Source organism: Anopheles gambiae, chromosome 2 (assembly GCF_943734735.2).
Source record: "Anopheles gambiae chromosome 2, idAnoGambNW_F1_1, whole genome shotgun sequence".
In the NCBI taxonomy this organism is placed as follows: Eukaryota; Metazoa; Arthropoda; class Insecta; order Diptera; family Culicidae; genus Anopheles; species Anopheles gambiae.
Genome location: NC_064601.1, coordinates 23,287,574 through 23,308,463, shown reverse-complemented (window position 1 = coordinate 23,308,463; position 20,890 = coordinate 23,287,574). Strand labels below are relative to the sequence as shown.

The 20,890-nt window shown below is 47.4% G+C and overlaps 1 protein-coding gene across 9 annotated transcripts in view; it reads right to left on the bottom strand.

The window, feature by feature from the left end:
* Window positions 1–20,890, bottom strand: part of LOC3290643 (probable WRKY transcription factor protein 1) — a 138,139-nt gene that overhangs the window by 74,215 nt on the left and 43,034 nt on the right. For all 9 annotated transcript variants that reach the window (XM_061652157.1, XM_061652156.1, XM_061652158.1 and 6 more), the window contains exons 4-5: window positions 16,907–17,722; window positions 10,457–10,569 (exon numbers count right to left, since the gene is read on the bottom strand). In XM_061652157.1, coding sequence (XP_061508141.1) covers window positions 10,457–10,569; window positions 16,907–17,134 — 341 coding nt within the window. In that variant the 5' untranslated portion in view covers window positions 17,135–17,722. The remainder of the gene's footprint in view (window positions 1–10,456; window positions 10,570–16,906; window positions 17,723–20,890) is intronic.

Genomic DNA, 20,890 nt, shown 5'->3' with positions numbered 1-20,890 from the left:
AACCGGCAGGACGACGAAAGTGCAAATAGACACGGCAATCGATCAGTCTTCGGGGCAGAGTTGTGGTGAGTCGATCAAAGGTACGTCACGTGTCTGGTACGTCTGGTGCGTCTGTGTATCTGGGTTGGTATATCCATGGATCTGCTGAACCTTACCGTGCTAGCTTATGTGCGATGCTGTAATTCTATACACCGAGCGCAACCTGACCCACCCTACAACCATCACGAAACATGTGCCCGCGCTCGTCCTAGCGCAGACCATACTCTCGCTGGTGGGTCTGACATATGCACTCACACACTTCCGAGCACGAACACACACCGCCGGCAAAGATAAGAGACAGGAACGCTTTGCACCCGTGTGGCCATAGATAGATGGTGCCCTGTTCATCATCGAAAGGGGGGGGGGGGGGGGGGGGGGGGAAGATGCCAGACGTTTCTCGGTGTCTCGGGCTTCTGCCGTCGACGAAAGAGACAATCATTTTGAGGGAAATTTATCGCCAACCTCGCGTGAAGGTACACGGAGACGCAGCAAAACACGTGAGCAAAGAGACTTCTGATTGATAAATCACAATATTTTAAAATAAATTCCTATCATCTTTGCCTCCGTATGTCTCACCCAAGGAAACCACGCCACGTGATTTCGAGAAGTCGCATAAAATGAAATAAATCGCTCACGGTGACATCAGTGACTCGGTCTGCGGAAAATCCTAAAACAAACACAAAAAAGTACATCCCCAACGGCAGGGAGTTCAACAAAATCAAATCTCAAAACCAATCAAGATTGGTGCACGGTCGGGAAATGCAAACCTCTCGCCAAATATCCCCGCTTTGTCTGCTCCTGGAACACAATTTAAATTCAATCCAAATCAATGCCATACCAAATTTAAACTTTCTCCTGCCCGTGGTGCTTCGCCGACGTCGGGAAAGCCAGGAAGCGACGGTTGAATCACCGGGCGCGCAAGCGATGCAAAATAATCTTAAACAACAATGCATTTCCCGAGCGCGTGACACACAACGGTGTGTGTGTGTGTGGTGATGGCAGCAGCTACGCAAACGAACCCACACAAAGCTGAAGGTCGGGGAGCGTGGTTTGATAAGAACCGTAAGAAGAACCTCATCAGCCAGCCACAGTAGTGCGCCTTTCACGTGCAGCGACGAGATCGAAATCGAAATGCTCAACTTGCACCCTGTGGGCTGGGGGTATGCAGCAAACGAGACCTCCACTGCTTGGAAAAACGGGAAAATCGATAAAGCTATCCAAGGAAAAGATGGTTCCGAATAGCAAACAAACCAACACACACACAGCAAAAAAAAAGCTTAACATCAATAGACAGATGACTGTGCGGCCTCTCTCTGCCAGCCAATGTACCAGCCAAACCGAGGGCATCGAAAGAGATGAATGCATCGCACACACACACACAAAGGGTGCAGAGAAAAACAACCGATGCAAGTATGTGGAAAAACAATCCTTAAAAGTTTCACCCGAACCAGAAATGGAAATCCGGCAGACACATCGCGGGAACAACTGAACGATGCTGACAGCGTGAGCTTGGAGGGGCGGGCTGCTGCACCTTGCCCAGCTTGATTTTCCTCTGTCGGGGGAATGCTCACAAGGACAAGCGGAGGGGGGGGGGGGGGGGGGGGGGGACAACAAGCGCGAGATCAATGCAAGTACTTTCCACAAACTATTCCATTCCTTCGCCCATTAGCTATCCCACTCTTGGGCGTACGACGTTTTCCCACATTGCTTCACATCTAGTGGCGGAAGGCTCGGGACGGTGGAAGGAGTAAAACTTTCACCAACAGCTGAAGGGATGGAAAATTGCCAGAACAACACACACACACACACAGTGAGGGAGAGTTGGAAGAACGATAAATACCGTCACATGGCGCTTCTTTGCATTGTTCGCTATTTGAATAAGCGCGGCGCGCGCTCGGTGCTTTCCAGCTCACACAAAAACGGATGCACTTTCCAGGAAGGATTGCCCACCACTTGGAGGGGTTAGGTTTGGGTAGAAGCAGTAAACGGTGTAGAAGGAATCTGTCTTCCCTGCTGGCAGCTGCTAACAAAAAGCTTTTGCTATTGCTATGCACGGTGAATGCAGCATTCATTCAGCCAACGTTCGATCGCCTTCTTTTCGGTTCCATGCTTTTGGTCCTTCGAACCGGATCAATACGGTTAGAGGGCTCTGGGGATGGGCCAGAGTGGCGCAATTTCAAAGGCAAGGACAATGAATGCAGAAGAAATGGCGCTCAGATAAAAAAAAATACTTTCACTTTCACGTTCACGGGGCCACTGCAAGGGAACGAACTCAATCGTAATCGTTTACCTTTGGAGCTAATAAAAAGCTACCCGCTCCGTTTTGCAAATTTGTGTTTTTTTTTTTTCATGAAAAATTACACCCAAAACCGTCCACTCTAGAGCTATAAGGTTTGCGAGTGTGTATTGAATTGGTAAGCTTCATACTTTCCGGCTGATTGTACTGTGTGTGCGCGCGCGCTTATTCCGCCCGAAAGCTTTCTAATGATTACGACAAGAAAACTGAACCCCGATTGCACGGAGCATTTATTAATTTTCGTTATCGTCCATTGCTTCTCCCAGCCGTGGCCCGGGTACTTTTGGAACTGCGGGTGATATCTTACAATTACAACCGTGCGTCCGTGCTAGATCGAGTCGCATTCCAAGACGCGCACCACGAGTTTCGAACTTTCATGTCGGTGTCTGCAAGAGGGTCTGCTCTCTTCCAGGCCATTTATATTTTATTACCATTTAATCTACCGATCTACCGTGGAGTGTTCTTCTGTCTTGCCACATCCAGTGTCTGGGACAACCTAGGACACAACCCACACACACACACACACACACACCCACCATAACCTATTATTACCTTTATCGAGCATTTGCAGGCAAGGCATAACCGGGCAGAATGGAATCGGGTTGTAATCCTTAAAACCGTTCACAATCGTTTAATATCCACTTATTGATAGGAGAGAACGAGCGCACACGCTAGTTGAACTTGCGACCAATTTTGTGTAGTATTTGTCTCGATGTTCTTTCCAGCATCCAGGGTGAGGGTGTGCCGGAGCGACGCAAGTGGTCCTGAGAGTAAGAATATTTGAAGCAGATTTCCCAAGCTGGCTAATGGTGTAATCCTATGCGATTACCAACCTTCACTTTGCTCGCCGAGTGCTTGCCCGAGACTTTGCAGCACTGTACGAGCTACAAGAGCACTGTACTTTCTGCTCCAAGGGGGTCATCACTTCCAGCGAAAAGGATGATGTGTGTGTGTGCGGCACAGCAGCCCATCCTCCGGTATCGAAAACCCCAGAAAGCAATCGAATGTGCCATGTCTGATTGTGGCATGACACAATCACACGATGCAAGAGTGTGTACAAGCAGGGAGGGGGGAGAGAGGTATGGTCTTTTGGTTTTACTCTACAGTACATCTCGGTGGCATCATACACTCGACGATGCTGACCCCCGGGAGCAAATCCAAGAGTTTCGCCTTCTGGCCCTCCTATTTTATCAGCTGATAGAAGCTGCAGAAGGAAACCGCCTTTGCTACACAGATCCTGCACAGGAACACGTGTGAGAAAACTCTGTCATACTTGCTCCTCCCTTTCCTATCGCACCAGAAAACATTTTATTTCGAAACCGTGCTCTCTGTCGACGACGATCAGGCAGACGCATTTGGTCAACATAGACCAGACACACACACACACACATTCGGTGGTTTGCAATCAAATGGAGCAAACGATCCCACTGCTGACCACTGTTTGTGTCAGAGCACGATTATGTCCGAAAAGCTTTGTTATCCATTATCTTTAGTTGTTTTCAATCACGTTTTATTGCTCACCCTGGGTTGTATCGAGCGGGAGGTGCGATTGATATTAATGATCTAAGTGCAACGTTTTCTGCAGCAGACGAATCTTTTCGGAGGTACACAAAAAACTCCCAACTCAATCGAGCGGTTAATGCACTTTTAAGTCTGATCAAAGACTTCAAGAATTTCAAAACGCATCAAGACGGAGCGTGAGTGAATTGAAAAGGAAAGCTCAAATGAAATGGAAACCGAATCTTCATTTAGAGAACCCTACGGCCATCGCCCGTATGCAAGATCATCACACAGCTGGACTGAAGATAGGGAGAGGGAGAGAGCGAGCTGAACAAAAACCACGACAATCCGATACTTTAATGTCCGGAGAGTTCTGGATTTTGGAATTGAGAAGGATTCAATAAAATAAAAAATACCAATCCATCGAAAACAAAAACCAGCCTTCAACAACTTCCTCAGCAGGTAATCGATATAGGTGCGAACGTGAAAAACCACATTAACGAAACGATCTTCAACTCGATCGATCGAAACCACGGTACGGTAAGCGATACCTTCCGTGATTTTGTCGCTGTGGGTCTGTGGTTCCTTTCATCGAAATCAAACATTCTTTTCTAATGCAGCGTGACACACGTCACATTGAACCGAACACCGCAGCTCTAAGCACGAGCAGAAGATTTATTGACCGGACCCGGTGGTTCGGGAAGCGAAGTGGGTTGCTTTGCCAGAATCGCGTAATAGGAGACCCGGCAGGCACGTCACGCACACGGGGCGGGTGTAGACTTAAAATGGATGTTTCTCATTCCCCCGTTTCACGAGCGCAGCTTGTCAATCGCCACATTTGATGGCGGTGTACTATCCCAAATAATCCTCCAAATCCACCAACAACTCTCATCCTCGCAGCAAGTCTCCCAAACGGACAACTGGGAGCACCCAAAAAAGGCCCGCTGAAATGAGACCTTCTTTATTGGGAAAAAGTTTATTTGATTTAAAGCGGGAAATAAACCCATTAAAAAACGACACACGATTATCGCTAAACAGCCGTGTTAATGATGGTACTGGCTCATATGTCCGCGGCAGGACCAAATCGATTTTCTAGTGGATGTTCTACCGTCTGCGACACGAAAGAGATCGATGAGCATCGGTGTTCGGTCAGACGGCGCGAACTGCGAGCTCGCGCGGGTGTGTATCACCATCAATTGCTACGCGAGACGGCTGGGTGTCTTAGACGCGAGCACGCATTAAACAAAGGCAAACATACAAACCATTAATCTTTCATTTTGTCATTGAGCACGGGTTTTCATCAGCGTGGCGCAGCGCATTCAATACAGTTTTAAAACCCGTCAAATCAACGCCACAGGAATGCGCGTACGCTCGAGCGAAGGTTCCGATGCTCCAAAACGAAAGCGAGACAGCGATAGCATGTCTTGTCGCGTCGCGTATTGTTTTAAAACAAACCAAAGACGCGCTAAAATGCGCGTTGTGTGTGGTGGTTTCGAAAATACCGAAGGAAACCGCAGCAACAGCAACCCTAACCTAACCTGATCTCCGGCTGGCTGGCTGATGTGGTGGAGCACGCACATTAAACGCGCTCCAACCGCATTAACCATCGCGCGTCAGCCTTTCGCGGCGGCGACGGGAGTGCGCGCTCGCTTGTTGGCTGTGTCTTTGCACCGAAATGGGGCGTGGTGTTTCTAAACTGGCATCATTGCAATGAGACGACACAGGGCTGGTAAAATTCCACACCCCAAAATACAAACAAAAAAACCACTCACGCAAAAAACGCTACCAGCCACGCGCGTTTGGCAGCATCTCGCTTGCGCTTGCCAAAACGCTTAGAAGAAACTTTCCCCAGCCGCCGATCTTGCTTGTTTGCAGTACACACGCGCCCATCAAACGCGGGAAAACCACAACCGCCCGCCCATTGATTAACGATCTTTGCCAGCGGGAGAGGAGGTTTTCTTTTCCCCGGTGCGCGGTTTGGAGGGAAAATTCAACTTCTTCAACGGGTGTGGATCTACACCGGTCGGGTGTATTTTCCTTAATGCAGCTCGACGTGTCTCACACACCGTCGCCATAAGGAGACGTTTATTTTTACACAGCCCCTTGGTCACACAAACGAACACGGTCGGTTTGGTGGGCCAGAGTAACCAGAGCAAGCATAGTAGTGACACGCAGGCATAGTTCGCTGCTGTCGGGCGGATATAAGTACATCGTTTACGACCACACCCAACAGTGATATGTCGCTGTCGTTGGACTAGAGCAGCGAGGGATGGATAATTCCCTCAAAAACCCTTCCCGTTGGTATTTAAGTCACCGATTCCGCTACGCTCTCAAGTGCGTTACAATATCCTTGGGGAGTCGTTAACTCTTTCATTAAACGCAAAAAAAAAACAATGAAATCCAATGCTGGTTGTGCAAGATCCTGTGTCTTGAGAGGCCGGCTCTTTCGTGAGCGAACGAACAATTAGATGGTTTTGCTGTAGGCAAGAACGAGAAAAAGGCTATTAAAAGGTCATCAGACATTACACCAAGGGTCTTTTGGATAAAAATACATCATTCCAAGCATCGCACACCTCAGCAAGTATTTCAATAAAGGGAACAGCTCCCTCGAAAAATCTTGTAACATGCATTCTTAGGACTGCTAGGAAATAAGGTTATCCCGAGCATCGAATATCTCTTGAGCATTGAGTTTGAAAAGAAAGCAGAATTTGTCTATTACTCAACCAATGTTAAAAATATAAAGGCTATTATTCGGTGCTAGACTGCATTCTCCTCATAAATAAATATTCCAAATCACGTGAACATGTACAGTGCACCGCCAACTTCACCGGCCACACACCGATCATACTAGAATTACTTTCGTTAATTGAATTCTGTCCTTGGAAACAAATGTGCAAAGTAAATAATTGTGCACCCATGCTCGGTATGAAGATGTCTTCGGTGTATCCTTACTACTAGAGAAGCGTTTGGAAAACTCGTTTGCACCTCCTTCCCCCCCCCCCCCCCCCCCACTGGTCCCTTTACGATTTCTGGGTTATGCGTTTCATTCAGGCAAAAGTTTCTTGGTGCAAAATACTGTTTTCTGCCTTTCCGTTCAGGTGCACAATGGATATCCACGTAGGAGGACCCGGACAGGAGGTGAACAAATACTTCAAGCATTCTGCCGAACTCCTGTGTTTGTGCTGATGCTGCTTTTGGAAGAAATTCGAAACCCAAGCACATAACGGCTGCCTTCGACCGGCAGCAGCAGCAAAACATCCCCAAACAGAATGCTCCCAAAATGCCACCGGAACTTAGTTCATTCCAGTTGGGTACCTGTCAAACGAAGCGCATCGTCAGATCGGTCGGTGCTGCTGCGTGTATACTCTCCTGTCCATGTGCCTTCCGATCACATACCTTCCCAGCACACAGGTTAGATATTAGAGCCCGAAAAGTATGAGTAACTCTCAGCGTGTGAGTGTGTGATTGCAAGTGAGTTTGTTTGCTGTCAGAATTTTCGGGCGAAACTTTCACCTACGGCTACCAAACACACTTTTTGCTGATACTGAAACCAATGGAGGAACAACACTTCGAGAAAAAATGTACTACAGTTCCAGCCAGAACTACCACACTCTCTGAGGGTGCTGGTCTTCGGTTGAGCATCAGTATTTCCAATATTCTTACGAAGCATTCAAAGTATGCCCCCGCATAGGAACAGTCCCGAGGACGACCCAATGTCAGCTCCACTGCTCAAACAGCTCGAACAGGTTTTGTGTTTCTTGTGGCATTCTTTTCCTCCGCTCCTACAGGAAGCTACTACAAGTGCGCGCAGTTGGTGTACGCTTCCAGTGGAACAATCGTTTCTTTAATGTTTAGGTTGATTACACTCGACAACACGCAGGACGACACTTTTCCTCTCACACACTGAGACGTTCGTGTCACAGCTTAAACACACACATTTTGCTGAACAGTTTACTGACACGCGTTGAGACAACAAAATAAAAGAATGACAAGTAAACTTGGAAACTTGGAAATAGTTCCAGCAGTTCCAGCGGGCGGTGCGAGAAGCATCAAACGTGGGATGAAAAGAATTTCGTTATTGTAGGGCTCACCCAGCAACATCCCTGAGCATGAAGGTAAACGAGCGTCAACGAACCGTTCTCGACACGCGTAATTGTTGCAGAATTTTCCAGGAATGAGCTTTATTGATATTGAATCTGCTGTCGACTCACAAACGGCGCCTCGCTTCGAAGCTAAGAGGATAGAAAACAAGATACTAACTAACGTTCTGCTATCCTGAGGTTAGCTGGCAGACAATGGTTTCCGTTACGTTCCAAGAAAAGCTTGATGTATTTGCACGCCCGTGCCAGCGACTGTATCAGAGTGCTTCGCTAAACTGATTAAAAATAATATCCATTATGCGAATGGAGAAGATGCTGGGGCGTGCGAGATGATACCGAACAACTTTCATGAAGATGGAAAGCTTACCCTACCGAATCACGTCGCTTGTTGCTAATTGATACCGCACTATAGCACCTGTTTCGCAGGCATAGTTTGCATTTAAACGCAAACTTCACACCAACAACAAAGGTTTAAGGATACGCCCTCTCTATCTCAGTCTCTCTCTCTCTTGACGTTCTACAATTGATGATTAAATAGTTGCGTGGGCCGCCTTATAATCAACCAACAAACCCTCTGTCAACCCTCGACCTCGACAGACAGCACACACTTCATCTTGTGTGTGTGTGTGTGTGTGTGTGTGTGTGTGTGTGTGTGTGTGTGTGTGTGTGTGTGTGTGTGTGTGTGTGTGTGTGTGTGTGTGTGTGTGTGTGTGTGTGTGTGTGTGTGTGTGTGTGTGTGTAATCGAGCTTTAATGCCGACCCGAAAGCTGTAATGAACACAGGCGCGCAACTTCTTCAGCTAGCGATTACCTTCGTCAGCCCGAACAAACAGTGCGCCAAACACCGGAACACGCCAGCATGGCCGCATCACGTAACTCGGCCATCAATCACGCCAACCCAGTGCTGCTGCTGGGAGCAAGTGGTACAGTGCGCGCAGCAGAACCTCGCCAGCGTTCTCCTTATCTTTATCTTGAAGATCTTCCGCCGCACCATCGGAAGGCAGGACGACTTTCAACACTTCCTTGCCGCACTAGGAGTCAATGGTGTTAGTGGTGGTACAAACTATAACAGTCCATATTTATACACAAACACACCAACACAAGTACACACTATCCAAACAAAACAATCAACCTTTCTCAAACATAAATATCATAAAACAATCTGCACCACCCCCCGCAAGGTCTCTCGTTTGCGGAACAATGAGGAAAACCCCGTTCAAGAAAGCTCGCCAGAAACACGCAATTTATCTACATTTTCAGCTCGTCGAGCGAAGGAACCTCTTTCAACGGTAAGGCAAGCCCTTCATCTGACCGTCCGTTCTGGTTCACGCGCTAAGCAGCATCAGCAGCACATTGTGTGTATGTGTACGGAACGGACGCGCAAAGGATAATAGCCAACCCACGGGGGAAAGCGTTACCGGACGCTCCTTTCGCTGGACGGACTTTGATAATTTGTACTTTGTTTACACCACCACCAGCGGATCAGTTTTCCTTCGCAGACAGTATCTGCCTGGGACCCATAGTTGAGTTACTTCCGGTTTTAGGGAAAAGTCGCACTGCAGGAAGAACAGGACCAGCAACCAGAATGGCCACCAACAACGAGGACGGCGGCTCTTGTGAGTGGTTTCAAAATGGGATGTGTCACGACGGGCACACGGAAAGCTTGTTCTTGTTGCTTTTTGTAGAAGCTTTGCTCTTCGAGGTTTTTTTTTTGCCGGCTTTCCTCTACCCCGAGGCGAGCTAATTAAATTAATTGAAGCATATTTACAACAAACTTTGCTGCTGCTCTATTCCGCCGCTCGGGCGTTCGGGTTAGAGAGCACTCAGCAGTAGGATGATGCTGAAGGAGTAGGAGGCCATCTTTGCTCAAACCGTTCGGTAGAAAGCTCCACTAGCAACACAAATTATAAAGCATTACACGAAGGGCCGAGTGGGTTCAGAGGCAACAACATAAGCACTCTTGGAACTGGATTGAAGATGTCGAGAAAATAAAAATGATATTTTGCAAACAACTCGAGCTTTAAGGAGAAGCGCTGGCACTTCATTTACTGAAGAATGAACACTGATGATGAACCCGCAGCTGGCAGGAAACCACAGTCAACAGTTGGATGAGGCATCTCTGGGTAGAGATTAATCCATATTTGCAAACCCATCGTATTTACAGCCGATCACAAAGCAAAGACACTTAAGATTGACGAGATAAACTAAAGAGCGCGTGCGGGTTCAATCTCCGTAATTGCTTCCACCACCAACGACGTGTTTGATGTCCCATTGAGCACAGGCGTTAGAAGGGCAGTTTTTTACATCTTCTATTTCTGAGCAATAGTTTGAAGTTTTGCTTAGTAATTATTATAAAGACATCCCCTTTCATCGGTCATGTGTAATAGCATTTACTTTGCTCTCTCCTTCAACAAGATACTCTTAAGCCCTCAGTTCACCGTTTTCTCCAATAATGAGGCACGAGAAGCGCGCTAGAAAACGCTATCGCAAGTACAAATGTACGTAAAGATGATGATACTTACTTCCACACTAGTAACGATGAAATAAATATGACTAACAACAGTAGCCCCGAGCACAGCACTATCATGGCGGAGGTTTGGAATGATGGACCACTGTGGTAGCTGGCGTCGATGATCTGTTAAATGAGAAAGAGAAGAGAAAAATATGACGTTAGAATACTATAACAAGCTTCGCGCTCGGTCTGACGTGTTTACACTTTTAATTGATGCACAATGGAGGCCCGCTGGGGTCGCTCGGGGATTGAAACGGCAGATAATTAAACCTAAACCCCTCAATTAATAACTCAATTAAGCCGATCTCTCGGCCTGCACTGGTCACAAAGGCACACACACACGAGAGTTTCACTGGAGCAAGCGAAAGTTACGGCCAGATGGAAATTGTTTTATTTGTATCATTTGAGATACTTACACTAAGACCATCTTTTACTGCAGAACGCGATAGAGAGCGACATTGCGCCGTCTTTATGGGAAAAGTTTTCGAGCAGGAAATATGTTGGGCGGGAGAGCACCAAAAATAGGCAACAAACCGCTGATGGACGGCATTTCCTCATCGAACGCAGATAGCATGTTCTGCTGGCTTGCATTACTACCGTTCCTGTTACGTTCGCTGTCCACGGTAGTGCTATTTAGTGGCCAGGAGCATGGCCAGCAATCAATGGGACCGACGGTCGTCGCAAAACAAGACATTAAAAATAATTTCTGCAACAATTTTTAATGACACAACTTTTCCGTTGCTTCCAATTGAGGAAGTTTCCTAAGAAGCGTTTTCAGTTTTCCACTCCACTACAAATGACCGAAGGTGCAGCCCACAACGGGAAGCAGGACATCGTGGGCGACGCGATGTAGCATAGCTCTTTGAAAAACAGCATTTTCTTCCCCCTCCTCTGTCTCTCTCTCGCTCTCGCACTTCTTCTCCACTGCTCCTTACATTGGTAAATGGTGAACGTTTGCCCGATGGAAGGATTTATATTATATTTTCCTGTTTTTTTTTTTTGGTACTCTTTTTGTTTGTTTATTGTTGCGTTGTTTAAGTGGAAAATTGCAATGAGCCGTTTTGGAGCTTTTTCCTATCAAACAAAACAGTATAAAAGCAAGGCAAGGTAGTAGGGACGAACAGTTAAAAAGGCTCATTTGAATAGCCCCGATGGTTGGCGAAATTTATAGCCGTAAGTGAAAACTTTCGAGATAAAAATCCAACCAACAGGCTTTATTTTACCGTTCTTCCTGGCTGGTAGGCTCGCCTACACGAAGGAGAATTTTAAGACAGCAAAAAAAAACATATGCCAACACGTGCTATACACACTTCAAGATAACGCGCGGGTGGTTCGTGAAAAATGGCACAAAGATGATGCTCGCACGGACGGGCACGCTGCCTGGGGAAGAAAATTGCATGTCGTACTTATGGTTCGACTACCCGCACATCCGGAAAAGCTTCCGGACGATACAAAAGACAGCGAACAAGACAAGGGAGAGAAAAATCAAGCAGGCAACACGGCGTGCGATCCATCCTTTTAAAAGTTTTACAATAAAACTTTCTACTTGAATGGCAAAGCGCGTCCTCGCGGGTTCGTCTCTTTGTGCGCCCGCAGCGCCCCCTTGGCAGTGTAGCGATTGTTTAAGAGCCTGAAATACACAGCACGGAGAGAACATGGAGCCACATCAAACCAAAACAACAAAAAAGGGAGAAAGAATCACACCATAACAAATGAGAATTCGAAACGGAAGATCAGATCGGGCAAACCATGAAGAACGGAAGCTGGGCCATTTTGTGGCAGGAAAATGGCTAAAAATTTATAATTAAGGGCCATAAAAACAGTTTGGGAATGTCGTTTAAAAGCAATAGAGACTAGCACACACACACACACACACACACACACACACACACACACACACACACACACACACACACACACACACACACACACACACACACACACACACACACACACACACACACACACACACACACACACACACACACACACACACACACACACACACACACACACACACACACACACACACACACACACACACACACACACACACACACACACACACACACACACACACACACACACACACACACACACACACACACACACACACACACACACACACACACACACACACACACACACACACACACACACACACACACACACACACACACACACACACACACACACACACACACACACACACACACACACACACACACACACACACACACACACACACACACACACACACACACACACACACACACACACACACACACACACACACACACACACACACACACACACACACACACACACACACACACACACACACACACACACACACACACACACACACACACACACACACACACACACACACACACACACACACACACACACACACACACACACACACACACACACACACACAAGGGTGGGAGCAAAGGAAAATGATACGCCCGGAAAAACTCGGGACGCTTTCAGTGAGGCATGAGACAGTGCGACATAAATTTGTTCCACTCGTGTGACACGGAGAAGGGAGAGTTATTCAATCAATCGTTTTCAGTGAACCGCGAGCTGGCAAGTGGAATTCGGTTCCGGATGGCCATATTGCCTTTTTAATAGAATGTTTGAGCAAAAAAAAAACGAAATAGAAAAACCTTTTTCGAGCCTAACATTTCTCAATTACAAAAAAATATCCCAAAAACCAAATTAATCATATCGAGCGTCAATCCAATCGAAAGGCTGAATCTGGTGCGATATAATCAAAATGAAAATAAAATTTGATTAAACATTAATTATTCATGAAAATTTAGGCCATCCTGGCGGATAAATTTGTTGTTGGCGGATGGACGCAATCATTGACGCAGAAAAAGAGTCTCCAAAATTCGGTCGCCAATTATGAAATCAATGCTTTGATGAAATAGATCCACCAAATGTTTGGCTTCTCCATTTTCATTTCGCAACGTGCAAAGATGATGGAAACTACCTTTTTTTGTTATTTTTTGTTTTTGTTTTAGGTCCAATTAAAAATGCGATACTAAATACATAATTCATTTTTAAGGGAGCTGTGCGTACAACGGTTTGGGATCCTCTGTTTCAATATTCCTTCCCGAGAATAGGCACAAGCTTAAATGATAAAAGCAAATTTCCGACCCTTATTTGTACCAAGGCAGCAGTAATTGAATAGGAAAATCCCTTTACGGGCCTCATTTTCCAGACATTTCTTACCCACCATGCTTAGGACTGTACGCATACAAACATGAGCGAATCCTCTAATCCAATGCAGCACACACACATACACACGCCAAGAAGATTCCATAAAACTTAATTCAACCCGACATTTATAGTGCCGTTAATGGATTTTCCAACACACACACACGGGAGCAGCGGAGAGCTTCCTGGCACGCAGCAAAAAGTAAAGCGCTCCGAATCTAGAAGTTAAAAGCTGGAACTGCAAACGCGGCTAGCACACATGCTGTAAAAGAAGCACGCCGGAATTTGCGCCCTTCCATGCCGGCTGACAAAAGGGCTAGCCAGCTCCCAGGCTCCATACTTGTCCTGGGCTGGGCTGTGTGTTTTGTGCTAAAATTGACCCATACACCAGTGGCCGGGGGTGAGAAAAAAGGAGCGAAAAATCCTTCCAAAAACATTCTCCTACCATCGTTTTAGGCCATATACAACGAGACCGAAGAGGGGTTTGTGCTTCGGTTAACAAAATCCACCCGACGATAACTTTGCATTACCCCAGCGCAAAGCGGGCGCACAGACACACAGTAAAAATCGGTGCAAATCGTACGTTCTTGTTCGGAATTAAAGCGCTAACGTGTGTGCCAGACGGAGGGGGTGGTTTGTACGAAAGGAGGAGTAGGTTTTCCGGCTTTTATTCTGTTAGTTACTTCCCGTTACTTCGGCGCGGACTACCGCGGAAAGCAGCACGTATTAGCTCCTGTGCGGCTTAGACCGCACACGACGGAAACGAAAATTGATCGCAATAGGATTGGAAGCACAACTCCGCACAACCTAACACCCCGTCATCCCCATCCAAATAGTGATCCTTTCGAAGGCGGGAAATAGGGGTTAAATTAGAGGACGAAAAAAGGATTTTCCGTGGCCTGCAAAGATGGGACAATCTAATAAACGAACGAAGAATTGAATCTAAAATGGGTTTTATTGGTTGTAGCTTTTTGGTCCCGTTATGGTACATTTAACAATACACAAATAGAAAAACCTCCAAACGAATAATTAAATAATACAAAAAAATTTTTGAAGGTCATTTAAACCACAGAAATAGCAATTCCAACCTTTACCAAGCTAACCGGGAGGTGAAGCAAAACTGCTACAAACCGAAAGATCGCAAACAGATCTATCGAACCTGATATCACCTGCACAATATAACCTCTGCAGCGGCCAGCTAACAATGGGAACGCGATGTGATGATTCCTATAGTGCACCACCACCTGAACCCCTTCCTTCAGCCCTTCTTTTTCCTATCACTCGATCGCCATCTTCGGTGCGTTCCGGGACTGAGCGAGCGAAAAGCGTTCCCTGATTCACAATGGTCACTCTGCTGCTAGTCGCGTCGATTCGTGGACCACATTCATCTGAGCCACGTCCCCACAAAATCCCGTTGCCACGTAGAAACACCAGTACCCGGCGAGTGGACGGGAAATCGCAAACAGCCGATAAGAAAAAGGACACACCAACCTCAACACGCCCTCCCATCGTCTCACCGGTGTGTGTTTTTGTTCGCAATTGAGCGCGCGCGCGAGCGCTTTTCCGCACGGAGAGCTACGGGAGGGCTGGAGGGTCAGCCCTTATGATTGTTTGACCATCATCAAATCATAGCCGAAAGGAAAAGGTCGCAACATACAATAGAGCCGGGCAGCCCCCTCCTCGGACACGTACAGCATTGGTTCCACCAATATAAAAGGTTGGCTCATCGGGTAAGGTTTGATTTATTATGATAAGGAGAACAAAGGCACAGTGGAATGAAAATAGTTTGCCGTCCGGATGGGGGCGACGCAGGGGGAGTGTTTTCCCTTCGTATGTTGACTCTACGCCCGCGCTAACATCCCTTTCGTCCCCTCTTTTCCGCTCCCCTCCATTCATCTAGCGCAACTGGACATTCTGTGTGTGTGAGTGTGGCTGCGTGAAAATCCAAGCGAAAGGGGGCCCATAACTCATGCTTCGCAACAACAGGCTAGGTTAGAAAGGTAGTAGAAAATAGCAGAGAGCTTAGAAAGAGCTTTTTGTAGGAGTTTTCTTTTTATTTGTGTGTGTTTTCTCCGGTCAAAGATTTAAGCCTTCGCGTCCTGCGGGTACGACGAGCTGGGCGAAAGCCGGGCGGGATTCGGTCGATTGTCCGCTATCCCAAACAATAAGGTCCCAAGTTGGGGTTGGCAGTGCCTGCTCGACTTCACCATCTCCTCCCCACCGGAAAAAATGTTTCGTCCGCAGCACGAGATGGCCAGCAGCAAGATAAGCGAGGCGACAATGTGATCAAAACGAACTTCTTGCCTTGCACGGTGTGTGTGTAGTACTCGAACCTTTGATTTGGTGGTTCGATTTTTCTTCTTTCTTTTCGATGCAGTGATTGAGTGAAGGGAAAATGCTGGCAAAAAGGGGTCATCTAATGGAAAAGATAACAATGATTTAAAAAGTCTAGTTCTGCGAATTGTCCTCACTCATCGCTGTCCATGAGCCAGCCAACGCCGTGTGTAGAGAGACGGTTGTGTGAAAGAAAATCATGCTATTGAGGCTCGTTTTTTTCACCTTTCAACCTAAGGCAGAAAGGTGGAAAATTTTTCAATTATGAAAAACTGTACCCAATCCTTCCAGCCAGAAGATTGTGCGGAGGGTCAGGAGTCAGGACAGGTGGTTCAGATAAAAAAGAGACTAGGCTAGGATCCTAAATGGACGTAACGCTGACCGGGCAAACGCCTCCTCCCACAGAGACAGTTGCATCCAATGATGCAGAGGAAAAGGTATTGAAACCGAGCCAGAGACATGAGAAACAGGCTTTCAATTACACTTAATCCAATCGACGAGACGACAGGCCGTCCGTATGCGTCCGAAAACATAAACACAACCTGCTAGAGAGCATAGCGCCATCATCGAGTGGCAGTGTTGTGAGGATGCATTTGGAAAGAAACGTTTCAGACGGATTACCCGGCATTTGCACAGCATAGTAGCCCAGGAAAGGATGCTGCTACCTGTCGACTCTTCCTCTGCCCGTTGTGGATGAAGCTTACCACACTGGGATTGGAAGGATTATGATCTAAAGCAGTCTACATCGCCTACATGCTGAGCCGAACTCGTTTCGGCTTTTCAAGTTTTCACCAAATCATGTACGAAATATGCTCTGTACTTTACCCTTTCTCTCTCACTGTCTCTTTCTCTCTGCTCCTCTATCTTCATTGCACAAATTAATCGATATTTTACTTACCGGAAACGCCTCGCACATGTCGACCTCGGCGAAGGAACCGGCGGCCCCGCCGGCTCCACCACCGAACGGTGCCGTCGTCTGCTGCAGCAGCAGCTGCTCCTCGTTGCAGTTGACCAGCTCCGCCAGAAACGGGGGCCGGGGTGGCGGTGGCACGAGAAACTCGGGGGGCGGCCCCGGCCCACCACACTCATTGCCACACTCTAGGTCGGGATCTAACATTTCCCACATGTAACGCCACCACTACACACTCCCCTCCTTCCCGCTCTGCCCGGTGGTGCTAGTGCCCCGGGTGCAATGCGGCGGCAGCGGCGGCGCGGGGTGGGCTTTCTTCAACCCCTGGCGCACACCACTACTGCTTCCACTTCTTCCCTACTACAACGGCTTCTTCCTTTCCCTTTATACTGCCCCTCATCCACATTCACGCATGCACACTGAGGAGGGGGTAGCACACAAATACACTTACACAGAGGTGAACAACACACAATCACAGCACCTTAGCATGAGCACCTTTCCTTCATGCCATTGTGAGACACAACACACATTTTAACCCCACAAACACCAATACACACCCGGCAAATGAAAGCCTGCTACACGCACTTCCGCACTTGCCTGGCTGGAAAATCTGATACAAATTACATTTGCAAACTTGCCACCGGACACAGAACCCCTACACTTTACATTGAAGCAACGCAAAACCACATATTACAGAGCTGGGCGGGGGCTGGAGCTGTGTGACAGGATTGTGTCCTTCCCGGGAGACGCGAATCAGGACGACGACCACGTTCCGCCGTTTTGTTGTGCCAGTTAATCAGCAATCTGCAAATGAGATAGATAGAGAAAAGCATGAGAAAAAGCTTAAGCATTAATATACTTGTCAAAATCAAAGAATTGAGCAGCGAAAAACCTCATTAAAACTTGCGTTGCCTAGGTTATGTTGCCTAGGCAGTGTTGGGGCCACACGGCCAGAGTCCTGTCTCATCACGACCACTACATGAACATAAACCGGAGGGGAGGCTTACACCACGCTTCGCAGTATTTTAATTAATTATTAAAACTTTTTAATTTGTTCACAATTAGTCAGCAGGAATGGGGAGCGCAATGAAAAACAGAAGGCACCGATCCGGCTCGAAGGACCAACAAGTGTTGCGTGCACCGCGCGCGACGAGCGATGGGCGTACACTTTCAAGGTCTTTACTCCCGATAGCGATCTCGTTGTGCCAGCCGAAGGTTCTTCTTCTTCCTCTTCCTCTGCTCTGCTTCTGATGCCGGCTTCATAAACGTCACACACAATGGTGGGGAACTCTATGCCAAAACGATGCCTATCAGCAGCGGAAATTAAAATCATTGATCCGTACTGTATCGGACGTTGTGTGTGTGTGGTTGTTGCTGTCATTGTACTTTCTCTCCCTTTCCGCACACACACCTGATACAGCACGACAGCTTTCCCCCGACAGACGTTGTCAGGTTGATTGTCGTTGAGCCGTTGTTGAGCCGAACCCTCGTCAGAGAACCACAGAAACTAACCCGGGAGAGCCTTCAAGATCGCTTTCGTCGGTTCAGCTTCAAAAAGGGGTTATGAGGTAGGCAAAGATGGCTAAAGGTCTGGGATGTCTGTGTGTGTGTGTGCGGGTTGCCAAGACGCGCGAGAAGTGATGATTTCGCGGGCGCCAGGGCTTCATCACCACGACCACGAGGAGTGGCGCCCCCCCCCGAGAATGATGCGAAGTGGAGAGAGTGAGAGCGGATGCCTAAAACTGCCGCAAGCGATTAATTACTTCATCGTGATAATTGGAAATTTTATGGCTTAATTAAGCTTTGTACTTTCTGATCGATGAATTAGACAAGCCGGGCGGCAACGAACGAACGCCACCAGGTACTCCCACCCACCCAAACCTTCCATAGGCCTGTTTCCTATTTCCTTCCTTCGCTTTGGAAACAAAACGCGCACCAAAAACGCTGATCATTGATACACCGCATGGCGTTAAAACCCGGCCGCGCCTGGAAAGCGGCGAGCAACCAGACCACATTTTCCATTATTTGATAGTAGATAATTTTAAACGCCGTAACAACAACGCGGTGCTTTGAAGAAGAAGCATTTACAGGAAACTGTAGCAGGGCTAGGTCCGCGCCATCGTCATCCCATAATGGAAACGGCTTTAAAAATAGCGTCCCCCTGCGGCCTGCCTTGTGGGAGGAAAATCATATTACTTTCTTTTTTTTTTTTACTTAGCCACACCAAACAAAACAAAAAAGAAACCGTCAGCAAATTCTTGGCCGAAATAAACAAAAACACTGTGACGCACAAATAGAAGCAAGAAAGAGGACCCGCAGAGCAGCGGCTCAAAACTTCTTTGCGGATCAGAGCGTACGCAACACGCAGCGCCGCAAACGGAAAATCCTTTATAAAACCGTAATCAGAGCGTGATAAAAATAAATCATATGATAATCCCTTAAAATTGATGATTTAGCAGATTGCCGCCGCTGTTGCTGAAGGGCGCGTCGTCACAGGCGACAGCGGCGTCGCTCGTTTGTTCGTTTATTTATATATTTTACTGATTTTTCTTTCCTTATTCTCATTCTCTCTCCCTCTCTCTGCGCTGTGTGTTGCCTTTGAAGTGGGTGAAATCCATCTAAATTTCTGCCCCAGCATGCTTGCCCAGATTGCTTGCCAATTTCCTTTTCCCCAGCAACGCACAGCAACAACAAACAAAAAAAAAACGGAAGCTTTCATCATTTGTTTTCCGCGCTTTCACTTTCCCTGACCAGTGTGTTTACATTGTAGATCCGCCCTTATCGCACCAGAACACAGGACACGCGAACACACACACACACACACACACACACACACACACACACACACACACACACACACACACACACACACACACACACATACAAAACCGGTGTCAGACGACCGAATAATAATCCATCGCTCCCGGCGTGACCCACTTATTTTCACCATTTTTCCACTTGAAGTCGGCGCGCGCGTGAAGAGAGACGAGGAGTGAGCGTTAGGATGCTGAGATGTACCGATAGCATTCTGCTGAATCAGTGTCCACACAAAACGCTGGGAAGAGGACGCTCAATAGCGCACCAAAAACTCGCTAAGCCATCGCCACTGACCCCGACGTCACACTTCCTGTGGCGAGTCCTTTCATAGAACTGAACGAGAAGATGACGGCAAGAAGCTGGGTTGGTGTGTGGAAATCCAAACAAAATTAATTTTTCAATTAAATATGACGAGTTGGGGAGCGGATTTTAGTTTCTTTTGCCTCCGTTCTTTCGCTTGGAGTGTCCTCATAATGAAGGTAACGCAGCGAAAAGAAGAGTTATTAAAAACGAAATTCCGCACAATCAGGACCGCGCTTGTCTGATGATCTCACTGGCCCTGGGGACGGGACGGGAAGGGTTAATAGAGCCGCAATAAAGGCACCATGATAGTCCTGCTTGGGATCGGAGGAGAGAAAAAAACAACACTGAAACTGTCCCGAGCATGATGAGTTGGTGACGTATGAATGGTAGACACCTCTCGCCCTGAGTCTACAAATTTATTTATCTCCGCGACTATTCTGCAATCCACCACTACTACACACAGCACTGCACAGAGATGTTGCTTTCCGTTTCCGTTGCAATATCATCACACTGGTGGTCAACGCGGAGAAGAGGGCCATCATAACAAAAAATAAACCATCGTCACAACTTCGTAGCCAAGCGAACTACCCAAAAACCAACCAAAGCCAGGAAGGAGGGCCTCCTCACTGCCACCACAACCGAAACGCTCTGGCGGGGACGAGATTTGCGCGCGCTCTCTGCACCCGCATCCCCCAAGGGTCGCTTCCAGGCTGGAGAAATGATTCTGCGGCAAAAGGTTTCCGTTTATCCGCCCGTTGGCATGCTGCTCACGTTTTCACATACCTCGGCGCCCGGCTGACCCTCCCCCCGTGTCTCCATCAAATTCGGCAACCTGCCGGGTAAAAGGAGGAT